At 40.9% G+C, this 19,174-nt stretch overlaps 1 protein-coding gene across 3 annotated transcripts in view; it reads left to right on the top strand.

Annotated features, from left to right (window-relative positions):
* Positions 1-15,420: 15,420 nt before the first annotated feature.
* The window catches only part of KRBA1 (KRAB-A domain containing 1), a 40,326-nt gene continuing 36,572 nt past the window's right edge, over positions 15,421-19,174 (top strand). For all 3 annotated transcript variants that reach the window (XM_052000613.1, XM_052000614.1, XM_052000615.1), the window contains exon 1: positions 15,421-15,832. In XM_052000613.1, coding sequence (XP_051856573.1) covers positions 15,821-15,832 — 12 coding nt within the window. In that variant the 5' untranslated portion in view covers positions 15,421-15,820. The remainder of the gene's footprint in view (positions 15,833-19,174) is intronic.

The following is a 19,174-nucleotide window of genomic DNA, read 5'->3' as shown; positions in this document are numbered from 1 at the left end:
TATGTCACCTCTGGGCTTTTGGTTCCCTATTTAGAAAAAGGCAATGTATGAATTTGTAGTAGAAAGATTGTAGATGATCTAGAAGAGTATTTTCCTTCTAAAATTACATATTTAGTTCCTAGACTTCAATGCCCATAAATCAGGATAAAAGTGTCCTGATATATAGATACCTTTGTAAACTTCTTTTTGGAGCCTAAATTTTGGCCTTAGACCTAATTATGTGCTATTCCTCAAACTTTGAAATGAAAGGGACTCCAGGGAGGGACTTTGATTTGAAATATAATAATGAATCAGTGAACTAGTATAAGAAAGCCAGCCAAGACTGGAAGAGTTAATAATGGGGGCAGTTCCATGTAGAGGCTACAAAGGTCTATATTTCCGCTCAGATCTTCACCTGGAAGGTAGGGAACCAGGTGCTTCAATCGGCTTCCCAATTATGAAAACTAGAATACTTGACCTCTTCTGAGGCTGTCTAGAAAACCTTGAAACTCACACCCCAGCACTTTCTCAGCCTCCCCTTATCCTTCATTAAGCTAGGCTGGAACTTGTCCTAGGATCTATCAGTCAACATAGATTCATTTTTATTTGGTTATAAAAATAGATTGTCTCCTGGAACTGTCTCTCCACAGGCTCTTGTACTATTTTAGAAGGATCTCTTCTTGACGTGTTGATTTCTGTTAGCCTCTGCCCCAGCTTTCCAATTGCCCAACTGCCCATTCCCCAAGTCCTATGTATTTTGTGCCTGTCTGTTATATTTCTAACATCTCCAGTTCCTCCTCTCCCCCAAGGACTTGAGATTCTCTAATAGAAAAACATTTCATGGAAAGAGACTCCTTAGTATGTCCATCAACTGAGGAATGTTTGGGCAAGTCATGGTATTTGGTTGTGATGGAATATTAAGGTGTTATAAAAAATGATGGATGCAGGATGTTTCAGAAAAACTTTTGACTCATAACAACTGATCCAAAATGAAGTTAGCAGAACTAGGTAAACAGAGTACACAGTAATAGCAACATTATACAATAATCAACTATAAATGACATAGCTATTCTTAGCAATATAACGATCCAAGATAATTCCAAAGAACTTATGATGAAAATGCTATCCTCCAGAGAAAGAACTGATTAGGTCTGAATGCAGATCAAAGCAATGGTTTTTTTTTTTTAACTTTGTTTTTCTTGGAAATTTTTAGAGGTCTGTGTTTTCTTTCACAACATTACTGATATGGAAATATGTTTTGTATGACTGTACATATATAACCTATATCAAATTTCTTGTCTTCTCATTGAGGGGAGAGGGAAAGAAAGGAGGGAGAAAAATTGGAACTCAAAATTTTGAAAAACAAATGTTAAAGATCATTTTAGATGTAGTATAATTAGAAAAATGTATTTTTTAAAAGCAAAAAGAAATAGACACCTCCCCCTCCAAGCTCAAATCTAAGATACCCTATTATTTTCTCTGTTAATCAGGTGCTCTGTGCCAAGGCTGATCAATGTATATTTATGTATACATAAATCTGATGTCCCCAAGTCAAATCAAATCAACAGGTATTTATTAAATAACTAAGTGTTGAGGATACAAAGGAAGGCAAAAAGACTCTCTGCCCTTAAGGAATTCACAGTTTGATGGCAAAGATAACATGCAAACAACTTGTACAAATAAGATTTACGCAAGACAAATTGGAGATTGTTGTTGTTTGTCCTTCAATTCTGGAAAAGGACCATGATATCAGGAAGATGATGCCATAACATGCAAGTGAATTGGATTTAAGTAGGATGGGCTGTGCAAAGTCACTAGTCTTACTTTTTCCTCCAGAGCCATTAAGGTCCAATGGCAAAATATAAATTAAGATGACTGGAGATGGTCCTGGATGCAGTGGGAGACCTTGTCCTTTTTAAGCTTAGGTCTTTAACAGGTCTCTGCTTAATTGAGGCAATACCCAATCAGTAACTAATGCAAGGTAAGAACTGAGGCAGAAAATGACCTCTTTTACCTAATTAAAAAAAGAAAAAAGCCAATGTGTAGAGAAGAAAAGAAGAAAGAAAAAAAAAGAGAGAGAAGGGAGGGAAGGAGGGAGGGAGAAAGGAAGGAAGAAAAGAAAAAAGAAGGGAAAGGAAGAGAGAAAGAAAAGAAGAAAGAAAAAAAAAGTAGGAGGGGAAAAAAAAAGAAATCAAAGGAAAGAAAAAAAGAGCTGTGTTGTTCAACTGACTTGTTCTAGCTGGTTCCCCAGCAGGGAAGCTGGACTCATAGAGGTTGTTGTGTGTCCTTCCGTTCCTGAAGAACACCATGATATTAGGGAAGTGATGCCATGACTTCCAAGTGAATTGGATTTAAGTGAGAGAGGCTGTGCAAAGTCACCAGTCTTACTTTCTCCTCCAGTGTCATCTGGATCCAGTGGCCAGATAGAGATCAGGATGCCTGGAGATGGCCGCAGGACAAATTGGAGATAATCATAGAAGGAAGCCCTTAAGAAATGCTTGCCAGCTCTGTTTGTAGTGGCTAGAAGCTGGAAAATGAATAGATGCCCATCAATTGGAGAATGGTTGAGTAAATTGTGGTATATGAACGTTATGGAATATTATTGTTCTGTAAGGAACGACCAGCAGGATGAATACAGAGAGGACTGGCGAGACTTACATGAACTGATGCTGAGTGAAATGAGCAGAACCAGGAGATACTGTATGAGGATGTATTCTGATGGAAGTGGATTTCTTCGACGAAGAGAAGATCTAACTCAGTTTCAATTGATCAAAGATAGACAGAAGCAGCTACCCAAAGAAAGAACACTGGGAAATGAATGTAAACTGTTTGCACTTTTGTTTTTCTTCCCGGGTTATTTCTACCTTCTGAATCCAATTCTCTCTGTGCAACAAGAAAACTGTTTGGTTCTGCACATATATATTGTATCTAGGGTATATGGTGACATATTCAACATGTATAGGACTGCTTGCCATCTGGGGGTGGGGGAGGAGGAAGAGAGGGGAAAAATCGGAACAGAAGTGAGTGTGAGGGATAATGCTGTAAAAAATTACCTTGGCATAAGTTCTGTCAATAAAAAGTTATTTTTAAAAAATTAAAATTAAAAATAAAATTATAGAAAAAAAGAAAATTCTTGCCAGAGCTCGAGTGCCTCCCTCCTCTCTCCCCTCACTCCCGTACACACAGTAAAACTGAAGTCCAAAGAAATTTCTAGCCTGGTACTTTGGGCCTTAAAAAAATATATATATCTTTTCAATTCAATAGCCACTATTTCTTAACTCCTAATAAAGGGAGATGTTTGGAGAAAATCTCTAGATCATCAGTAGTGGTCCAAATTTCTTCTCAGTGAGACCCCATGTTATTCTTTGATTGTAGAATTTGGAAAAGAACTCTATACCATATTCCTGAGAAATTAGGTATTATTGGGCTTAGCCAGGCTATTGAGGAGTTCCCCAGCGCTGAATGCAGCCAAAGCTGGTGCTAGAAGAATGTCTAAACTATGAGTGACTGATTATCCATCTTCTAATTTTGAAGGCCCTTATAAACACCTTCTGTCAATGATATTCCTTACCCTACAGTCTCAGCCAAGATAGCGTACTGAAAAATCAGACAAGAATTCTCTCTGTCTTTAGCCAACTATCCATCCATACTTCCACTCCAATTCCATGAAAAGGAAAGGGAAAAAAACAGAAATGGAAATGGAAAAGAATTGGAAACAAAATAGAACTAGATTTTTTAAAATTGCTAGGTAATTGTTTTAATTAATTTGGTACAACATTGTTTATTATTAAATACTTCTAAAGCAAACTGTGGTAATCAAAACTAGAAAATTAGTAGTATTCTTATCTGTTTAGCCACGAGGAAAGCAATTTAAAAATTACTATGAATCCACAGTTATAAAGAGATTAAAGCAGAGATTATTAATCAGAATTTGTGTTTCCCATGGATTCAAGTCTAAGAATCCCCCAAGCAAATATGAGTATCAGAAGAAGGCAGGAGGTTAGTAAAGAATAGCAGAACAAGGTTGTTTTGGTGGTATGGCTGCATGCTAGCTTAGAGGCAGCTCAGTGTATTCTCAGGGTAAAGAAAATCACCCAATCTTAAAGTAAGAATAAAAACTTTTTGTTCAAATTGGAATAGATATCCCCGCAAGATTTTGATCAAAGCATTTAGAAGATATACATTATGGATGTGTGTGGGTGTGTTTATGAGATTTCTTCTTGGAATCCATCTTTCTAATATCTTCATGATTTTTGACCATGTTCAGAATATCATATACTACTAAATCAAATATAGTCCAGCCTCACTGCCAGGCAAAATTTGGGTCCTAAATATGGATAATGGTGGAAGAAGCTGAATGAAGCAAGAGCTGAGATCAATAATCTATTCCCTCCCTCTGAAAAAGGGGGTAGCTCCATGATCTTAACTACACGGAGAAGCAACAGTAATATTTTTTAGTCTAGCTTTTTATTCAAAGCATATGCAAAATCTTATGTTCCAAGTTTCCCCCTCTTCCCTAGATGGCAAGTAATGCAATATATGTTAAACATATGAAGCAATAGTAATATTGCATTATTTATTTACCATAACTTGTTTAGCTCTTTCCTGATCAATGAACATCTTTATTACCAGTACTATGTTGTTACAAAAAATGATTCTCTGAGTGTTTTGGTGTGTGTGGGGGGGGGACTTTCTTTTTCACTGGAACATCCTTGGGTATGTGCCTAGCAGTGGTCAAAGAGTATGGATGTTTTATCTCTGTTGGGAAGCACCTCAGGAAGCAGTGCATTAAATTGTTTCTGGGAGGCAAGAGGAGCAGGGTTCCAATCCCACTTCTGATATATACCCATTTTGTGACCATGGGCAGTCCCTGAACTTATCAGTACCCCAAGCAATTCTCTCAGATTATAGGCTGCAGAGAAATTGTCAATCTGCAATCTTCATTAGTAGAGGAAATTCCTCACTGAAAGCACTCTGAACCAAGGAAACCAGAGGTCCACTTAAAAGCCTCGATATTCTCTAACCCCACCGAGTTTTCCTTCCTCAGTATCTCCCTTTATTTATACACTCTATCAGTCCTACTCAGGTGGTCATTAGTAAAGGACAGAGACCCAGAACCTAATGACACCCCAAAACTATTTGCCCTGGTCTTCCCATGGAAAGAGAGGACAGGACATGGGCCTGGGCTTGTGACTTCATTGGTGCAGGGAATTCTCAGGAGAGAATTAAAGGATTGTTTCCCAGAGGCATTCCTGTTTCACACAGCCCTCAGACTCTTTTTTTTTTTTAATAACTTTTTATTGATAGAACTCATGCCAGGATAATTTTTTACAGCATTATCCCTCACACTCACTTCTGTTCCGATTTTTCCCCTCCCTCCCTCCACCCCCTCCCCCAGATGGCAAGCAGTCCTATACATATTGAATAGGTTACAGTATATCCTGGATACAATATATGTGTGTGGAACCGAACAGTTTTCTTGTTGCATAGGGAGAATTGGATTCAGAAGGTATAAATAACCCGGGAAGAAAAACAAAAATGCAAGCAGTTTATATTCATTTCCAGTGTCCTTTCTCTGGGTGTAGCTGCTTCTGCCCATCTTTGATCAATTGAAACTGAATTAGCTCTCTTTATCGAAGAGATCCACTTCCATCAGAATACATCCTCAAACAGTATCGTTGTTGAGCCCTCAGACTCTTAAGGCAAAGTGTGGAGCTGTGATCCACGGGCCCCACCACTTTGGGCTCTCGCAATAGAGTTTTAAGGCTCTAGACATCATCTACCAAGTGCCAGGCCCTTTGCTAAGCAATGGAGATACAAAGAAAGGCAGAAACAATCCCTGCTTCCAGATAGTCACATCAATGTCCCCAAGGAGTTCTTTTGGCCTTGAAAGCAGACACAGCCCTGGGAAAAGGGAGGGCACTTTATGCCAATCACCAGGACCATAAACGTATCGGTAATTTGTGAGTCCAGTTCTAAGCAAATCCACTCAAGAACATCAAAGTCCAGATCCACCTAAAGGATAAATTGGGAAAGGATCACTTGCTTTGGAAAAAAAACAAACCATTTGCCTACTCAGCGTCCCTTATTCATCTAAAATAGGCAGATCCAGTGTATAGAAATTAGGTTAATACAGAATGTACTCAGGAACCATTCCATGGAGGAAAATCCAACCATAGTCATAATTAGTAACAGCAGCAAGCTTATGACTCTGTCTTTAATTCATATTTCCCAGAGGTTTGGAAGTTTTATTAGACAGAGCCATCAGTCAATTCTTTGAAGCCTCTGAGTGAATAAGTGCAATATCATCTTGTGACTCTCTGCATTGTCTTCTGTCACATCAAACAAACCATGATGTGGAAAGCCCCCCCATTCTTGGCCACCATTCCTTCATATCCCCCAGAATCTCGCTCCTGCCAGGCTTTTCCTGTGTCCTCTGGAATATCCATTCTACTGTTTATAATAATAATAAAAACAGCTAGCTTTAATTAGTATTTTAAATTTGTAAAGTGCTTTACCTATATGATCTCATTTAATTTTCACAACAACCCTATGATATAAGGGCTATTATTATCCCCATTTTACAGATGAGGAAATGGAGTTTGAGGTGAAGTGAAGTGTCCAGGGTCACACAGCTAGTACAGGGACTGAGGCAAGATTTGAATTCCTTGACTCCAGATCCATTACTCAAAATTGCCCCTCATAGTCTATGTCCTAACCCTGGAAATTAATTTGTATATAATTTGTATTTAATTTTGTGTGTGTGTGTGTGTGTGTATACACATATAATATGTATATAATTTCTCTCCTACCTTGAGGACAAAAATTATTTCATTTTTGTCTTTGTATCCCCGGTGTCTAGCAGAGTGCCAGACATATAATAGCCTCTTGTAATGTATTTGTTGAATTGAATGGAATTGAAAATCTAGAAATAAACATGCCTGGGACACAGATCTCACTCAGTCTTGGCTTGGCCTGATCTACTCAGGCTACAAATCCTTCCTAGGAAATCACCATGTGCCCAGGCTCAGCCAGGTACTGTGGGGCATATAGATGAAGGAGAAAGCAAGCCCTATGTTTTAGGACCAAATTGGGTGGTAGCACTGACCTATATATAACAGGAGCTCAGAGAAAGGAGAGGTCACTGCAGGATAGAGTAAGTGAAGAGAGCTTCCTGGAGGAGGTGATGCGAGCTGAGCCTTGAAGAATGAAAAGGACTGGGATGGAGAAGGTATTCTAGACTGGAATTACAGAATGAGCAAAGGCATAAATGTGGATGTGCATATGGAAATCTAGGACATAGCACAAAAGGTGGGTACACAGGTTGGGCTGGAACTGAGAATCCTCTTGTTTCTATCTTTTTAACCTCTCTCCTGTGTTCCCCTTTTCTTCTGTGACTGCCTTGGTACCCACTTTGGTACAGGCCCTCATCACCTCACTCTTCTAGTTGGATTCTCAATGCCAGTCCATCCTCATCAGTGTCAGACTGATCTTCCTAAAGTGAAGGTCTCACCACATCAATCTCTTCCATTTCAGTGGCTCCCTATTATCTCCAGGATCCAACATAAAATCTTGTCTGGCATTTACAATCCTTCATAACAATCCTTTCTGCCTTTCCAGTCTTAGACCTGGAAGCCCTTTGCATACTCAGTGGCTCGAAGGCATTCTCTCCCTACCATTTCTTACTTGTGGTAACTCCCATCTCCCACATCCCTGCATTTTCACTGGCTCTCCTCCAGGACTGGAACTCTTTCTCTCTTCTTATCTCCTTTTCCTGGCTTCCTTCAAATTCCAGCTAAAGTCTTACTGTCTGCAAGAAGCCTTTCTAGACTCCCCTAATGCTAGTGCCTTTGATCTAGTGATTAGCTCCATTTTATTTTACACATATATGTATTCTGATGGCCGTGGCTCTCTTCAACAACGAGAAGATTCAGTCCATTTCCAATGATTTTGTGATGAAGAGGCCAGAGTAGACTGTGGGAACTGAGTGTGGATTATAACATAGCATTTTCACTCTTCTTGCTATTGTTTGCTTGCATTTTGTTATCTTTCTCATTTTTTTTTCCTTTTTGATTTGATTTCTCTTCTGTAGCAAGATAATTGTATAAATATGTATGCTTACATCATATTTGACATATTTTTACCATATTTAAGATATATTGGATTACTTGCTATCTAGGGAAAGGAGTGAGGGAAAGGAGGGAAAATTGGAACACAAGGTTTTGTAAGGGTTAATGTTGAAAAATTATCTATGTATATGCTTTGAAAATAAAAATCTTTAATAAAAAAAGAAATTGGGGTTTTTCATGTTTCTTCATCAAAAAAGTATCCGTGTTAAAAAGATGTATTTTTCCATGCATACCCTTTGATCCAGCATTGGTTCATGTAAGTCTTTCCAGGTTTTTCTGAAATCATCCTGTTCATCATTTCTTGTAGAACAGTAATATTCCATTACATTCCTATACCATAACTTATTCAGCCATTCTCCAACTAATGGGCATCCATTTAATTTCCAATTCCTTGTCGCTATAAAAAGAGCTGCTACAGATATTTTTGCACATATGGATGCTTTTCCCTTTTTTATAATCTTTTTGGGTGACACCCAGTAGAGACATTGCTGAATCAAAGGGATACGGACAGTTTTATAGTCCTTTGGGCATAGTTCCAAATTCTTCTCCAGAAGGGTTGGATCATTTCACAACTCCATCAACAATGCATTAGTGTCCCAGTTTTACCACATCCCCTCTAACCTATATTATTATCTTTTCCTGTCATCTTGTATGTGATCATTCTTGAAACTACCTTTCCAGCCTCATTGTCTGCTGACCTCCAATCTCAAATCTCCAAATGCCTTTCTGACATCTCAAACTTGATTTCCAATAAACAGCTTAAACTCAATGGGTCTAAAACAGAACTCATTGTCTTTTCTCCTAAACCCTCCCCCTTCTAGGATAGTTTCATCTCTCAGTCCTTCAGGCTCATAATCCAGGAGTCAGCTTGGATTCCTGACTATCCCTCCCCCTCCATCTATGTTTACAAAGCCTGTCATTTAACCATTACCACCTCTCTTTTATGTGTCCCTTTTTGATCCTGTGTCTCTCCCCTGATACTGCCACCATTCTAGTGTAGACTCTCATGGCTGGTAGGTCTGAACACCTCAAGTCTCTCCCCACTCCAATCCATCGTCTGGGTGCTAAGATGATTTCTCTAAAGTGTAGGTCCAATTATGTTACCTTTCTACTCAATAAACTCTGGCAGCTTCCTCTTGCCTCCAGAATAAAATACAAAATGCTGTATTTGGCATTTAAAGTCCTTTATAATGTAGCCTTTTTCTACCTTTCAGTGTGTTTTTATACTTCACTTCCTAACACTCTTCAATCTAGTGACATTGCTCTCCTGGCTATTTCTTGAATAAGATACTCCACCTCTTGGTTCCAGACATTTTCTCTGGCTGCTCCCCTATATCTGGAACACACTTTCTCTTCTCTTACTAGTGACCTCCATGATTTCCTTTAATCCAACTGAAATTCCACCTTCTACAGGAAGTCTTCTCCACCTTCTCTTCTTTCCAGTGTCTTCCCTCTGTTAATTATTTTGTATTTATCCTTTACATAGGTTGTTTTGTGCATATTTGCCATCTCTCCCATTAGATTGTAATCTCCTTGAGGGCAGGGAGGTTTTCATTTTGTTTTGTTTTGTTTTTGGTTGCCTTTTTCTCTAGTGATTAGCACAATGCCCAGCACATAGTAATTACTTAACAAATTTTGATTGATTGATGAAAATACCTAGTACCTTTGGTGAACAAAAGCCTAATTTGATAGTGTAATCAGAGGCTCATTGAATATCTATCTCTATGCTTATCTTTCTTAAGGAATCTTGTGGGATCTTAACACATCTTGTTGAAGGAGCACTTTCCCTTATTCAGTTCTAGGCCCCCCTCATTTTCCATCTGAAGTATTTGTCTAAGATTTATGTTCTGAGAAATTCAGTGAATGACCATATAACTGCATATCCTAGTGTGAATAACAGGCATTTTCATTCACTTGCCTTTTTCTGTGTGGATTGTTAAGCCAATCTCTTTTGAATGATAATACATCTCATTGAAGAGGCTCAGCCTTATTCTGGGGCTCCATGCAGTCATCACAAAGATACACCCAGGCAGGAGCATTTGGGGAATTTTGCTATCTACAAAGAATCCCTAAGTATAGTGTGGGATAGACGTAGCCCTGAGGGGTGTGTTTGGCCCTTCATGTACTATCCTTATCATTTATCTTCTTTTCTGATCTTGTCTCTTGTTGGGTGGCTAAGAGACTATTTTTTTCCGTTTGGGATCTGCCCTGGACATCTTCCACGATGTCAAACATCCCTGATTCCCTGGTTTATACTTTGTTCAGTGCTGACTACGACAAGATTGTTGATCAAAGCTATTTCTGTTGATAGGTCTATTAAGAAATCTTGTATGTGGTTTACATGGAAATATGTTTTGCATGACTTCACATGTGTAATGGCTATCATATAGCTTGTCTTTTTAATGGGTTCCCGAGGGGCTGGAGAGAGGGAGAGAATTTGAAATTCAAAAAATTTTTTTAAATGATTGTTAAAATAAAATCTTTAAAAGTGGGAAAAAAGAAATCTTATGTGGTCTTTACATGTGCAGGGTATTCCTTTTTTGGTGAAGAACCTTGAAGTTTGTTTTGTTTTCCCAAAGTCATATGCTTTTTTTATTGTCAACAAATAATAAATTCAGTATTCTCTACACCTTTAAGTCAATTGTCTGATATATGAAGATGTGGCCTATTACCTTTCTATCCTGTGGTCTAGCCATGTATTCTTTTCACTTCCCCTAGAAATCATCATCATCATTCAGAATAGCTAACTTTTACTATGTACCAGGCACTGTGCTAAGCCATTTACAATTACCCTTTCATTTCATCCTCATAATAGGTGCCATTATTACCCCATTTTATAGATGAGAAAACTGAGGCAAACAGGTTAAATGATTTAACCAGGGTCATAGACTGAGGACCGATTTTAACTCAGGTCTCCCTGACTCTACGCCTGGTGTTCTGTCCATCATGAGATTATATGTAGGTTAACACAGAAACTGAAACCTTTAATTTATCTTCTCGAAACTTTATTCCCAAATTCAGCCTAGTAGAGTACAAGTCAGTAAGTTGCACAGCTTTCTATAATTAATCTTCTGTGGTAATGTTGAACAGTAGTGTCAGACTCATAGAAATAGGAGCCACTGGGGTAGCTAGATTGTGTAGTATATAGAGCCCCAATCCTGAAATCAGAAGGACCGGAATTCAGACACTTAAAGACTTATTAGCTGTGTGACCCTAGGCAAATCACTTAACCTCAACTGTCTCACCAAGAAAAAGAAAAAATATATATGTGAACCACTAATCCCTACCTAAAGCTCTAGGCAGGGGACAATTAACTTAGTTTTAAAAGTTTTAAATTTACTTAATGTAAAATAAAATAAAATTATCTATGTTTTATTGTATTCTTACGTATTTTGTTAAATATTCCCCAATTACATTAGAATCTGGTTCTAGTGGGATTTGGAAGTATGGGTAGCCTGTGTGACTCTCGCGGATGTAGTGCAGGCTGTAAGAGAAAATAAGATCAAAACTGGAATCTTGCCTCAGAGGATCATGAGCTCTATGAGCCTGTCCAAGTCATTTATCTTCTCTGGGTAAAGACTATGTAGGTCCTTTTCAATTCTTAATTTATGATTCTATGACCTCTTTAAAGAGGAATCTGACAAGATGTTTTTAATAACTTTACTATTCTTCCCATTAGCATTCAGTCTTTCCAAATCTTCTTTCCAAATCCCTTTTCCCATCCCCTCACAATCAGTAGCCCAAAATGGTGGATTTTTTTTTTTTAAACTTCTCCCCTTTCCCTGTGCATTTAGGGTTAGGGTTAGAGTTAGGGTTAGGGTTAGACTACCCCATCATTTCTTCAGAGAAAGGTTACCTGGTTAATAATGGAAGTAAGTCCCTTGCCTGGGGTTTGGTGATTGATTGAGGTGATCTATCCCCCTTTGATTGACACTTGTCATTTCCACGGTTCCACAAAAACATACATTCTGTTGACATAAACATTCCTATCATCTTTTTTATTTTACTAGGTATTGTATATACATTAGTTTGACTCAATATAGCATAGATATTTTTAACATAACTAACAGTATAATATATTGCAGAGCAAAAACATTCATTTTTAAATTTTGATTAATAATTTTTAACATTTAATACTATACTCCCACTTGAGTCTCTTACCATGTATAATGAATACTAGCAAAACAGTACAAAAGAATGATCGTCATTGCCAAAGAGTTCTTACAACCTTGTACTACAATAATTGTCTGTTTGTTAAAGAAAGTGTTAAATGAAAGTACTATAAGTTACGATTTCACTTAGTTCCAAGTTTTTGAACCTTGTTTTTATAGTGCACATACCACAACTTGTCCAATTTATTTTCCCCAATTTTTTTCCAACTTTTTGCTGTTATAAGTAATGCTATTTTCACTGACCTGTCTTTTCCTATCAATAATATCTTCAAGTTTTAAAACAGAAAGTTCTGTTAAAAGTAGGAACTACTTTTTTGACTTTTTGCCCTTAGTTTCTAGGACAATGCTTGAGACACACATAGTAAGAGCCTAGTAAATGCTTATTGAACTCAACTAAATTCAGAAGTTGATCTCTGGGTCAAAGAATATGGAAACTTTTCTTTCATTAAAATTCAATTCAGAAAGCATTTTTTAAAGTGCCCACTACAGCCCTCTTTGTAGTGGCCAGAAACTGGAAACAGAGTGGATGCCCATCAATTGGAGAATGGCTGAATAAATTGTGGTGTATGAATATTATGGAATAGTATTGTTCTGTAAGAAATGACCAGTAGGATGAATACAGAGAGGACTGGCGAGACTTACATGAACCGATGCTGAGTGGAATGAGCAGAACCAAGAGATCATTATACACTTCAACAACAATACTATATGATGATCAATTCTGATGGACGTGGCCATCTTCAGCAATGAGATGAACCAAATCAGTTCCAATAGAGCAATAATGAACTGAACCAGCTACGCCCGGCGAAAGAACTCTGGGAGATGACTATGAACCGCTACATAGAATTCCCAATCCCTCTATTTTTGTCCACCTGCATTTTTTATTTCCTTCACAGGCTAATGGTATAATATTTCAGAGTCTGATTCTTTTTGTACAGCAAAATAACTGTATGGACATGTATACATATATTGAATTTTACTTAAACTTTAACATATTTTACATGTATTGGTCAACCTGCCATCTGGGGGAGGGGATGGGGGGAAGGAGGGGAAAAGTTGGAACCAAAGGTTTTGCAATTATCAGTGCTGAAAAATTACCCATGCAAATATCTTGTAAATAAAAAGCTACAATAAAAAATGCCCTCTATATGCCAGGCACTTGAGTTACAAACGAAAAAAGGAGATAGGCTCAGCCCCTTCAGGAGCTTTAAGTCTATTGGGAGACAATAACAGGTACACAAATAAGCAAAGGCAAAATAAATACAAAGTCATTTAATTAGAGACTGGGGGAAACATTAACACCAAGGATTACGGAGAAAAGACTTTGGTAGAGGGTAGTACTTGAACTGAGACTCCCATTCTAGGACACTTAGATTTGTGATCTCTGTCTAGGCAACATTCTTCATCTGTACAATGAGGGGGCTAAATGAGAGGACCATTAATGTCCTTTGCAGTTCTGAACATGATCCCATGTCACAGGACTGCTTGCCACCAACATTCTGGAATGAGGGACGATGACTGGGCAGAGCTATTCTACACGGAAGCCAATGGAGCAAGTATGTGCCTACATACACCAAGGTGTGAAATTCTCTTAGAGATCTAGTTCTGTGATTTTTAAGGTTTTCTGGTCAAGGAAATCTCTCAGATAACACTGGAAGCCAACAGCAAGGTTTTTAACCTGGTGTGTGTGTGTGCGTGCGTGTGTGTGTGTGTGTGTGTGTGTGAGAGAGAGAGAGAGAGAGAGAGAGAGAGAGAGAGAGAGAGAGACACACAGAGAGAGACAGAGAGAGAGTGACAGAGAGACAGAGAGAGAGAGACAGAGACAGAGACAGAGAAAGACAGAGAAACAGAGACAGAAAGAGAGAGAGACAGAGACAGAGAGACAGAGACAGAGTCAGAGAGACAGAGACAGAGAGAGACAGAGACACAGAGAGAGAGAGAGACAGAGAGAGACAGAAGACAGAGACAGAAAGACAGAGAGAGAGACAGAGATGGAGAGACAGAGACAGAGAGAGAGAGAGAGAAAGACAGAGACAGACAGACAGAAAGACAGAGACAGAGAGAGAGAGAGACAGACAGAGACAGAGAAACAGAGACAGAGAGAGAGACGAGAGAGAAACTGTTTTTTGATAGTCTGGTCAACCTATGAACCTCTTCTCATTTAATGCATAAAATATATAGAATCACAAAGAAAATCAATACATAATTATGTGTGTGGATATTTAAAACAAGTTTATGGAACTCAGGCTAAGAACTCCCATTCTAGAGGATCGCAGGGTCATGGATTGATGGATAGATGGCTAAGAGAACGGACCAAATAGTAAATAAATAATAATAACTCTCATTAACGTGGGACTTCTTTAAAAACCCCATGGGGTGAAAACAATGGGCACCCCCATTCATAGATGAGGAAACTGAGGCTGGCATGGGCTAAGTCATTTGCCCAAATCAGGAAAAGACCAGTTTGATCTGTGATGGCATTGGAGAGTCTAGAACTCTTTCCACCACGTCACGGCAGGGAGGAGGAAAGTCTGTAGAGGCAGGAGAGGGCACCAAGGATGAGCTTTTCGGTCCTGCCTAGGACAGGCACTGGTGCTGCACTTCCCAGAAGTATCTGCGGGAGCTCTAATCGTGGAATTTCACGCGCGGTGGGGAAAATCAGTACGGGCAAATGCGTTTGCAGGAGGCTAAAAGAAAGGGGGAATGGGTCCTGGGAACGGTGCTGACAGCAGAGGAAGGGTAGTGGCCAGAGATGCCCCAGACAAACTTGGCCAACATCCAGCTCCTGTACTATGGGCATGCCCCCTGGGAGTGAGTATAAGCTACGGGGCTTGCAGGTGTGTGTGTGTGTGTGTGTGTGTGTGTTTCACATGTGCGGAACATGGAGAACCCAAGTACCAGGGGCAGCCGTTAGAGATTAGCGTGTGGTTCCTGGGGCCTCCCATCAGCTCCCTTCCCCCATCACAGCCCCTGCCCTGTCCCACTCTAGGGGAAGGAACAGCAGCCCCAGATTCCTCCCCCCCCCCGACACAGCCACCCCGGGGCCTTCTGGGATTTGTAGTTCTTTTTTTAAGTGAGCTACCCAGACAGACATCCCGCAGACTGGAGGGACGGAACTACAACTCCCGGGATGCCAGACTGGGGCGGGGAGGCGGTTCCACTCCGGCGAGGTAATCAGCTGGAGGAGAGCTCCTTGCTCTCAGACATTCCCCTCCTCCCTCTAGCATCCTTCCCCCAACCCCGTGTTCCTGGGGCTGTCCGGAGCCTCCTCCGCCCCTCCCCAATAGCCCGTTCCCCAGCTGGGGTCGGACAGCCCTTCCCCCAGCCCTCGGGTCTGCTGCCGTGCCATTCTGTCATCGCCCCTTGCACTGCCCAGCCCAGCTCCCTGGAAGGGGAGGGACGCACAGGCAAACAGACAGACAGACCCTCCCCACCCCACCCCCAAGTCTTGGGGGAAACAAAGGCCTAGTGGCTGGGGTTGGGGGATTCCTGGCCTCGGCCTCCGAGGGCAAGTCAGTGGGGAGGCTGCCTCTGGCGGTGATGGCTCTCCAGGTAAGGCTGTGTGTGCATGGGTGTTGGGGGTGGGGTTGGACGTGAGCCCCGTCCCTCGGTCTGCCTCCTCCCTCCCTCCCAAGACGTGTACCCCAGTGAGGAGCCCCCGGGGATGGAGACCCCGCGCAGCTAGTAGGGCACCTCCCCTACTTTAGAAGAAGAGGCCAGGGCCGGGGCGCAGAGCATCTGCAAACTTTCCACCCGGCTGGGACAGCCCGCGAGAGCCTGCATCTGGGTGAGCCCTGCTCTCCCGCTCCCCCGCTGTATGGACCCGGGGGGCTTGGCAGGCTTTGGCCATGGAAAAGAGGAGCTCGGGAGGAGTCTCCCGAGACACAGCTCCCTCCCCTAAAATCCCTTTCTAGGCGGTGGAAATCCCAGCTCTAGAAATTCATTAGTTCGGTGAAGCCCTCAGCTCCCTGCTCTCCCCGCTCTACTCTTTCCCCCGACACGCACGCCGAGAAATGGGGGGGGGGGGGGGGGAGAGATACTAAGCAGGAGCTTTCCAAAACCCCGGAGCCTGGCGCACGGGAAAGCCCACAGAAAGATGCCGGGAGGTGTGCGTGTGTCACGTAGGCGCTTCGGAAAGGTGAAGAAGAGGGCTGGAAGTTCGATGGAGGCCGCAGGGGTGGGACCGTCCAACGCCTCCCCTCCCCCAGTGGAAAAGTAGAGTCCCCGAGAGGTGGCTTCGGTGAGACGGGAGGGGAGCAGCCGCCTGGGAGCAGCCTGGGGCACCTCCCGCTTGGCTTTGGGGGGTCCTAACCAGCCCGGCCACGTGCTTCGGAGGGGAGGTTTCTCTAGGGATAAATGATTGGCAGAAGGCTCCGGGACTCCTTTTGGGAGGTTGGGCCCTGTGAGTTGCTTCTGTAATTGTAGAAGAGTTGGAGGCATTCTTCCATCAACATATGACCAGGAGCAAGCGGTTATGGGAGGAACTGAGAAGAGTTAGAAGAGGCCGGTGCATTAAGGGCCAGCCTATAACCAGGTGTCACCTGAAGCTGACTTAGAAGTGTGGTCTGTGGCCTAAGGGAGATAAAGCCCATGACCTTGACCTCTTTAGCTGTAGGACGCTTGAAGCTCCGACCTGAGAAGGGAAACTCTCTGAGAGGGAGGCTGTAATCTCTTAGGAGTTGGGGGAAGGTAGGGGGGGAATAAGTATTTCTTAAGCAACTATTATTTGCCAGGCACTGGCACTTTGCAAATGTTATCTCCTTTAAATTAGGCTGATAATACCTGTATCCGTGCATAGGCCCAAGAGAGCAAGATCAGATGAATCTCCAAAAGCTGAGGAGGCCATTCTCAGTCATCCAAGCAAGGAGCCTTTCCTGGTCCTTTCCAGGACTAGAAGCTTTCCCTCTGAGATTGCCTTCCATGTCTGGTGTGTGTGAGAGAGAGTGTGTGTCATATGTAAGTGTGTCTGTATGTATGTTGTGTATGTACACCACAATATGTATACCACAATTTACCCAGCCATTCTCCAGTTGATGGGCATCCATTCATTTTCCAGTTTCTAGCCACTACAAATAGAAGCCCATTTTCTTAATGTAAGGTCTATAGAAAGAGTCTATGAACTTGGATGGGAAACAGATCCACATCTTCATTTCAATAGAGTTGTTCCCTTATAATCCTATGTATTTTTTACTTATTCACTTAAGAGAAGGGGTCTGTAGACTTTTTCCAGACCGCCAAAGGGTTCCAGAACACACACAAAAAGATTTAAACTTCTGCACCAGAAGGTAAGGGAGGCCGAGTAATGTAGAGGCTGAGACTTTTAATTATGTATTTTAAAAAGCTCTATTGTCCACAGTCGAAACTGAGGAAAAAACAGCTTGTTTAATGACAAAGATTCAGAAGCCCTCTAGTCCACCCTCTCATTTTACAGATGAGGAAACTGAGGTAGAATAAATAACTCGTGGGGCCATTTAAGTGAGTTACAAAGCTAGTCTTCCAACTCCAAATCCAGCATTCTTAACAGTATCCTGTGGGCCACTTCACTGAACAAAAGTCTGGCAAGACATCTTTTATGACTTCTGACCCTCCTGCTCTAATGTAATTTTCCCCAATCCTCTCTTTGAAACATTCTCCTACCCCTAACTAGAGGTCCATAATAATTGTTTAACTTCCTTCTATTCCTTTAACTATACGTGAAGGCCATCCCATAATATCCTTGTTGATAGCTATAGTGAACTCATTCCCCATTGCTGTTTGCTGAGAATTCTGGACAGAATTAGGCAGTATGTTGGAGTTCCTCCAATTTCCATTTTCTTTATGGACGCCTTTTATTTTCTCAAAAACCAATATATTCTGGCCATCTAGGTATTTTTACACTTATTTTCTAAGGAATATAAACTTTAACTCTTAAAGTAGACCCTTATCATAAGAATTTTTCATTTCTTTTCTATTGGCTTCAGCAATTTTGTTTGTAAAGAAAATCATGTAACTGTTTGAGGCTTTCCTTATACTGTGGAATTTAGCTGAGATCTCCAAAAATTTCACTCAAATGATTAACTGTCTAAGAGTAAAAGAATTTCTGGCTCAGCTTTAGGATAATCATTCCCCTGCTGGTGGTAAATTCCAGAGTAAATCCTCTCAGGGTTTGTTGATCAGTTTACAACTAGAGCTGATATAAATTTCTCCCTTCTGTATCTGTAAACCTTCTTCCTTTCTGTTTGCTGGCTATACGTTTTTACAAGTTTATCTTTGAAATGTAAATCTTCCTTTCCTTTTTGGCCATAAATTCCAATTGTATCTTTCTTGTAGGAGTAACTACAGCCTTCATCAGTTAAAAGAATTATCCAGCCCTCAGTGGTCATTCAAATACTATAAGCCTATGCTTTGAGCATCTAATAAGCCAGTTATGAAAATATTTCTTCATGTTGATAGGTATAATTGGCAGCAGAACCTATCAGGGTATCCTTGATTATTTTTACATCACCCTGGACTGGGCCACTCAAGTTTTACACTGACAATGGCATAGAAGCAGCTGCATCTTCTAGGCTGTTTCTCTGCAGTTCTTTCCCTTGACATTTTGCGCCTTTATCTTGAGAGATAATGGGACCTCCCCTTTTACCCTTAAAATGAGATCTTCCTGATAAAATAAAGCAGGCACTCAAGTCTGACAGTAAATATATTCTTTATGACAACCCTCATCATGCAAGTGGTGTTATACCCATTTTTTTATAGATGATAAAACTGAGACTCAGAAAGATGAAATGGGCCTAGGGGAAAAAAATAGGCAGATAATAAACATTTTATTAAGTGCCTACTGACTGCTGTTTAGGAGTGACCAGAACATCTGTGACCTTACAGCTGGTGAAACCTTTAATGGGTTAAAAGGAAATCAGA

The sequence above is a fragment of the Antechinus flavipes genome, chromosome 5 (assembly GCF_016432865.1).
Source record: "Antechinus flavipes isolate AdamAnt ecotype Samford, QLD, Australia chromosome 5, AdamAnt_v2, whole genome shotgun sequence".
Lineage (NCBI taxonomy): Eukaryota > Metazoa > Chordata > Mammalia > Dasyuromorphia > Dasyuridae > Antechinus > Antechinus flavipes.
The sequence above is the reverse complement of the archived record's forward strand: the minus strand, read 5'-3'. Positions and strand labels throughout refer to the sequence as shown.